The 7297-nt window shown below is 46.3% G+C and overlaps 1 protein-coding gene across 1 annotated transcript; it reads right to left on the bottom strand.

Moving 5' to 3' along the window:
• Positions 1-5376: 5376 nt before the first annotated feature.
• LOC138262404 (protein LDOC1-like) lies at positions 5377-5835 on the bottom strand. The gene has a single exon (XM_069212307.1). It carries the CDS (start codon positions 5833-5835, stop codon positions 5377-5379), a length of 459 nt encoding a protein of 152 aa, XP_069068408.1.
• Between the last annotated feature and the right edge of the window lie 1462 nt (positions 5836-7297).

The following is a 7297-nucleotide window of genomic DNA, read 5'->3' as shown; positions in this document are numbered from 1 at the left end:
ATTGCATTGCAAGTGCTTGTTTATAGGTTGAAGTCAGTGACCACCTGATATGACTTGATGCAAAAATACACGTGAAAAATTGTGACTGACTCCTCATTCGCTGTTTGCGAATGCATTGAACATACTATATACGACTCGCTATTAGGTATTTCCAAATAGCGAGTCGCAAAATTTAGGAAGTCGCAAAATATTTGCATTACAATTACACAATTGCAAATGTTTCGAACATCCTGTTTCTGTTATTTAGCAGTCGCAAACCACTTTGCGACTTGTTTGCAAGTCGATACCGCTTCGATCATCTGGCCCCAAATACCTAGATGTTATCATTCTATTCACAGCTTCGACATAAGGTAAGTGTCTGAAATGTGGCAAGTCAGTCCCATCAGCATCCTTTAAACCGGAAATCGAGTTGCATTTGTCACAAAATCGAAGGATAAAAGTCCTCCACCCAAGATATAGGGGGTCATTCTGACCCTGGCGGTCATGGACCGCCAGGGCCAACGACCGCGGAAGCACCGCCAACAGGCTGGAGGTGCTTCCGGGGGCATTCTGACCGCGGCGGTACAGCAGCGGTCAGAAACGGGAAACCGGCGGTGTCCCGCCGGTTTCCCGCTGCCCCAGGGAATCCTCCACGGCGGCGCTGCAAGCAGCGCCGCCATGGGGATTCCGACCCCCTTCCCGCCAGCCTGGTTCTGGCGGTTTTCACCGCCAGAACCTGGCTGGCGGGAACGGGTGTCGTGGGGCCCCTGGGGGCCCCTGCAGTGCCCATGCCATTGGCATGGGCACTGCAGGGGCCCCCTAACAGGGCCCCACATAGATTTTCAGTGTCTGCGTGGCAGACACTGAAAATCGCGACGGGTGCAACTGCACCCGTCGCACCCCTTCCACTCCGCCGGCTCCATTCGGAGCTGGCATCCTTGTGGAAGGGGGTTTCCCGCTGGGCGGGCGGGCGGCCTTCTGGCGGTCACCCACCAGCCCAGCGGGAAACTCAGAATGACCGCCCGGTCATTCGGCGGCTCCCGCCGGGCGTGCGGTTACCGCCGCCGGCGGGAGTCAGAATGACCCCCATAGTATCATCTTGTTGTGTACATCTGCAAAATTTGCCAGACTACTTTCCAGATCTTCTATAATCTTTGCACAGTATAATATACGTATATAAAATGTTGCTGTAGAAGTTAATCAAAATGAAGTCAAGTGAACATAAACAATAATAGCATTTGATTGAAAGCAGTGGAGGAAATTTCTTTTACAGCACGTTTAGTCAAATTTACCGAAAACAAGGTAACCAACCCCCCTTTAGTCCTGTTTGACCAAGAAGGAGCTTCAGGGTTGCAAAACCTAGAAATCCATCCAAATGGAAGGCGTTGAAGGCCCAGGTTTCCTGAAGGCAAATAACAATTTAATTATTGTGTGCTAAAACAATCTAGCCCTTCCAAAGAGTTAAAAGGCTTAAAACTGTTACACATCACCCCATTAAAGATTGACCGAGTATTAGACAGTGTAATGCTTGAGAGGGATGCGGAGCTACTCATGGTCCAATTGGTCTATAAAAGTAACCTACAGTGCCACTAGAACCTAGCTGCACTCAACTGATGACCCCTAAACAAAGTTAAACCGATCCTGGGTGGCTTATTAGCTGGTTCAGGAAAGACCTGGCCTGGCCGTCTGGCTGACCTGTTCCTGTTAGAACAGTTCCAAGTTTGATTTGCATACCGCTGGGTGAAATCTGAGGGGGCATGATGAGCGAAATAATTATGGATTGGGGGCGCCCTGAGTAATTACCAGTGGCTGAGCTTAAATAAAGCATTTCATCCATCACTTTTCTGTAACTTTCTTCCATGGAAGTCCTCAGTCCACTTTTAATATCTATATAATGTACAGAGGTGGGCACTTTCTCCCCTATAATATTCTACTGCGTTATTTATATTCTTTTTCTAAAGTAGGTGGTCTTACATTTGGTGTTTGTCATGTGTCAGGTTAGCTCCATTCAAAATATGAAAAACTAACAAGGCGTGCGGGGACATTTCACTCCTTCTCTCGATGCTTTTAGTCTGTCGAGCGTAGCTGCTTCCGAAGTGCCACCCTTGGAAGAAAGGAGAGGTATGACGGCAAACACTGAGGTAATAAACTTAAGGGAACGAAAACCACGCTTGGGCGCTGGCGCCTCATGCCGCTTCCTGTCATTCTGACATGTTTGCTTCTGCAGGCGCTGCTTGCTTCAAACGTAATATGCCTTGCTTTTTAACAGGTAGGCTTTTTTCGCTTTGGCTAGGGTTAAATTAGCTCTGTAACTTCGTAAACAATTCTTATAAAAAATATCGCCAGCTGCATCTTGTATTCTCAGAAAGAGGGCGCTGAGGGAGTTGGTGTTTGAGTGGTGTGATGAGAGGTGTGGAGGCGCTGGCATTGTGCTGTGCTCCAGGAGGGCAGGTTGTGATCTGTTGGTGACACTTCCTAGTGCTGCGCTAGAGCAGACGGGAGAAACCACAAAGGGGTTTAACATCCAGTTCATACATTAACCAGGTGTTCCTTCTGCCGATACCCAGAGCCTGAATGTTATGAGCAGGTGTTGCAAACCGCAATCTCCTTATTGCTGTTCTCCCTAGAAGCTCTATTTCTGACGTCAATGTCATTTCATTCAAAGACATAAACGCAAATTGTGAAAGTGCTTGAGCAAGCAGTACACAACTTTGAACCTTGAAGGGTTGACTATAAATGCTGTTGATACTTCAAATGATAGAATAGCCAAGCACCTGTTCTTCCAAGGGAGCAACCACCCCCACCTTCAACTCCAGCCCCTGTGACATAGACTACTGGTCCCCAAAACCTCACATTTCAGAGATTAAACAGGGATTGAGGGGGCGCTCAAACAAAGAAGCACGGACATTTTTAATTGATGGAGATGACATTAAATGCTAGTCAATCCTTCAAATTATAAAATACCCAAGTACCTGTTCCAGCATGGGAGCAACCACCGGCGCAGACCATTGGCCCACGAAACATCAAATGTCAAAGACCTAAACCCGGATTAGGGTAGCAATCGAACAAAGTGCTGACTTTAAAAAGCCGATGAAAACTTTAAATGAAAAAATATCCAAGTACCTGTTCCAGCATGGAAGCAAGCCTGCCCCAACCCACACCCCACGGTGCAGATCACTGGCCCCAACTGCATTGTGGTAGCTGTACTGCTTGCACATTTAATGTAATTTTCAGCCTACATTTGCTTTTAATGCAAAATGACATTTTTTTCGTTCTGTGTTGATTTGTTTATGAAATGTGCGGCCTTGTTAAAAAATCTGCTCTCCTCAAAAGGCTTTCCATTTAAGAAATTACACCGATCTTTTCAAGCTGTAAATATCGATCTCGTGGGGTAAAGTATTCACCGGATGCAGTATTAGTGAATCACTCTGAGTAAATAGACCTCGAAAAGAGGGAATACTCACGGTTTCTTTCTCCCCCTGAACCTATAAGAAACAAAGGCAATGGGGGAGAATTCTCTAGCCAGAAAGAAACAACTCCTTAAGTTACACAACATTTGTAATTGTGAAGATGCTCTGCTTTGCATTAGTGAAGAAATGCAACTTCCTGGATGGCTGCTGCCCTAGAAAGTGTTTTTCAATTCACACAATGACTGGAGGGCACTAGTTAAAGGCAAACCTTGCAAACTTTCGGTTGAACTGATTTGCACAGCTTTGAATGGCCTCAACAGGACTCGTCTTAATTTCAGCAATAAGACATCATAAATCCTTACTCTTAATCTGGGTTTTCATCTTTTTTCACATGTCTCTGGGTGCTCTCTGTTGATTAATTTCCATGCACTTGTATGATTATTTGGAATAATCAAGTAAACATTTGTCTGTCTGCCTGTCTGACTCTTTGGATGGCTGCAGCTATAATGTTGGACTGTGGAAGTCTTGTTCTAGGGATGCTTGGCCAATTAGTGGTTATTAGGTCACACCCGTGGTGGTAACATCATTTAACACTTGCTACCACTCACATCATGGAGACCGATGAACATTGAAAGTGGTGTGGCGTACACAGCTTTCCCTGCACTGTACACAGTGAACGAGAAACATAAGCGAGCTCAATATTTGAGATCTGTGGGGATTTCTCCCAAAAGAGGAATTAAACTACATTTTCATATAAATTGCTAAAGAGCCAATGGTTTTCACCCAATTAGATTAACAAGGAGAGGGGCGCTCACTCTCTGGTAGGATAGGTCGACCTGTGGTCTTGATATTTATACCATAATTATTGGATTTTTGAACTGCATGCCATTAAACTGTAATACCTTTACAGTGTCAGGTTAATGATCACGAGATACGGTTTGTTCTTTGTGCCTCCACTCTGTTCTTTCTTTACAATGGAGGACTGGAATATTTTCCTGGGCATGACTTCTAGTCGTTTACACGTATACCCTCATATTTAGTTTATGAGCATTGGGCCGAGTAAATACTGGGGGGTTACAGCCACATTTACTGTCACTCCGCAAATTCCAATTATCTGCTGTTCACTCCAGGAGTAAAACTTTCTGTTTATTTTGGTAGAATTTAAACTGGTATAAAATTCAACCAATCCTTGTTGAGGTGATATGAGCTTTAATAATAACTTTGTGAATCACATCTTCAAAGTTACATCTATTCCACTGTGGTCAGATCATTTCAATTCTTTGCACCACATTTTCTATATGCCAAATTTAGGCCCTCACTTTTACTTTGCCTCCGCCGCCCGCCAAAGACCCGCATCAAGATGACCGCATATGCGTCCGTCTCTCTGCGATACCTATTAAGAGTTTCGTTCTGGGCCAGTGGGCAGAAACACACCACAAGATTGATGCCGGCTCATAATCAAGCCAGCAGCAATGTTGTGGTGCATCGGGTGCGAGAGCACCAGTCGCGCTTTTCGCTGTCCATAAATCGGGCAGTGAAAAGCGTGACGGGGCTGCCCATGGGGGCCCCTGCACTGCCCATGCAAGGTGCATGGTCAGTCCAGGGGCCCCCTGGGGCTCTTGGCACCCCCTTTCCGCCAGCCTTTGAGTGGCAGTGGGACTGCCATGCAAAGGCTGGCGGGAAGGGAACTCATAATTGCTGCCCTGGCGAATTGAGACCACCGGCACCACCAGGCTGTCGGCTGGCAGCAACTTGGCAGTGCCAGCGGTCGTAATGTGGAGGCCCGACCGCTGCTTTGGTGGTCGTCCGACCTCCACCTGTCACGACATACTCGCTGTTTGTGCCTGGAGTCCGCCGGACGTGTGACGAGGTTCTTGTTCTTGCAGGTTCTGCCTTGGCCCAGATAGGGGCGACTCTTTCTGGTAACCACGGTGCTGCAGGCGATGGGAACGACAAGGGCAGCCAGTTGTCTGAAGCGTGTGATGTATTAGAGAACATCTTGAGAGCCTTGTTGAATGTCACAGAGTGCTTCTACAGCAGAGGCCTCTAATCCTGCGCGGCCAAACATTTGTTTGAAGTGATTCACAAAGACTGGATAATCAGACAACACCGGGTCATTGGAGGCTACAATCGGAGTCGCCCAGGCCAAGGAAGGACCTAATAAGGCACTGATGAGATAAACCCCCTTTGTCTTTTCTTGAGAAAATTGTGTGGGTATGAAAGCAAAGTAGACAGTCAACACATCCAGAAATTCTCGCAGCTTATTTGGTTCCCCAGAAAAACAAGGAGTTGTAGTGAAAACGGTAGGAATGTCTGTGCTGCGGAAGGCCAAAGCTTGTCGTAAGGCAGCATTCTCGTTTCTTAATTGTTGCAGTTCCTGGGCCTGTTTCTGAATGGTTACCAGAAGGGACTGGTCGGGGTCTGCAGCCGCCGCTACAATTATCATCCATTCTGCTTGACAAAGTCGGGTTAGTTTGGCGCTGCAATCTCTCACGACTTACTCGTTGTTTGTGCCTGGAGTCCGCTGGATGTGTGACGAGGTTCTTGATCTTGCAGGTTCTGCCTTGGCCCAGATAGGGGCGACTCTTTCTGGTAACCACGGTGCTACAGGCGATGGGAACGCCAAGGGCAGTCTGTGTCCTTCAGAAGGAGTGCCAGAGGGAAAAAAAAACTAAAAAAGGGTAAAAAACCTCAGAAAAGACCTCCTGAAATAAGAGCAAAGGATCAATAATTTCAGAACACAAGGCAAAATGAACAGGAAAAAAAAGGAACAAGAGCGGAATCAGTATCTGATGCAAAGGAGAAGGAGTGAAGATCACCATCCAAAAAGGAAGAATTGCAGCGCAAGAAGAAAAGGAATCACAGCCCTTAAATACCCACAGAACAGGAAACAACCGGCAGGAAGTAAAAGGACACCATATTGGATAGGGAACAATACATAGCAAGCTGGGAAAGAGAGGGGAATCATAGGTAAAGGAAAACATAAAAATGGAGAGAAAATGAGGGTGACAGCAAGAGAAAAGGAGCAAAACAGAAGGTAAGTGGGGGGAAAACGCAGGAGTCAATGGGGGCGCGCCGCACCAGTACAGCAACGAGGCCCCATGCCTAATGTGGGGCCTCGAGTAAGACAGGAAAGGCTGGAGGCGCAGCGCTTTCTACCGGCACGCACTGCGTCCCGAGCCGAATGTTCGGCTCTTGTCTCGTGCCGCTGCACGACACCACTGTGTCCCTGGTGGACTCATGACCACCAGGGTCATAATGAGGGCCTGAGTCTGGGTTAGAAAAAACACTCATATCTCTTTTGGTTAACAGCCCATAATTCTGGTTCAGGGGGATCCAGTTCTTTGTTTTTTATTTTTTCTGAGTATTAGTATTGCTAATATTTCTTGTCTAAGGAGATATTTGCCCTTTAAATAGCTAAACAAATTAATTCTTCAGTTTACACGTGGTAGGTGGTTTGGTACAACTTCCTATAGCAAGCAAAGAACTCTGAGATACTCTACAACCTGTCATTTGTCTGTGAAGGAAACTCAGTTTATTTCCCAGCTATTGTGCGCAACAGAAATGCAGTCAAATGCACCCTACTGTAACATGTGGTAACAGTCAGGGGACTAAGAGCCTTCTTCAGAGTTTGGCAGACCAAATAGTCCATTAAAACGTGAAGGCTATCCCATTTGCCCTATTACAAGTGTAACAGGCTATAATGCAATTGTAATATGACGGACTGGGCATCCCTATTGTTTGTAATAAAGTACCACACCCACCAAATTCTAAATAAGAACAAAAAAAGGTGGAAATAAAATAAAAACGATATTGCCTCCTTCTGCAGATCCAGAAGTGATCTTAATAGTGTATCTGAGGGCACAATATTTATACCCAAAGCCCACTTTGAAGTGGGAGAAGTACCT

This window comes from Pleurodeles waltl, chromosome 10 (assembly GCF_031143425.1).
Source record: "Pleurodeles waltl isolate 20211129_DDA chromosome 10, aPleWal1.hap1.20221129, whole genome shotgun sequence".
Lineage (NCBI taxonomy): Eukaryota > Metazoa > Chordata > Amphibia > Caudata > Salamandridae > Pleurodeles > Pleurodeles waltl.
The sequence above is the reverse complement of the archived record's forward strand: the minus strand, read 5'-3'. Positions and strand labels throughout refer to the sequence as shown.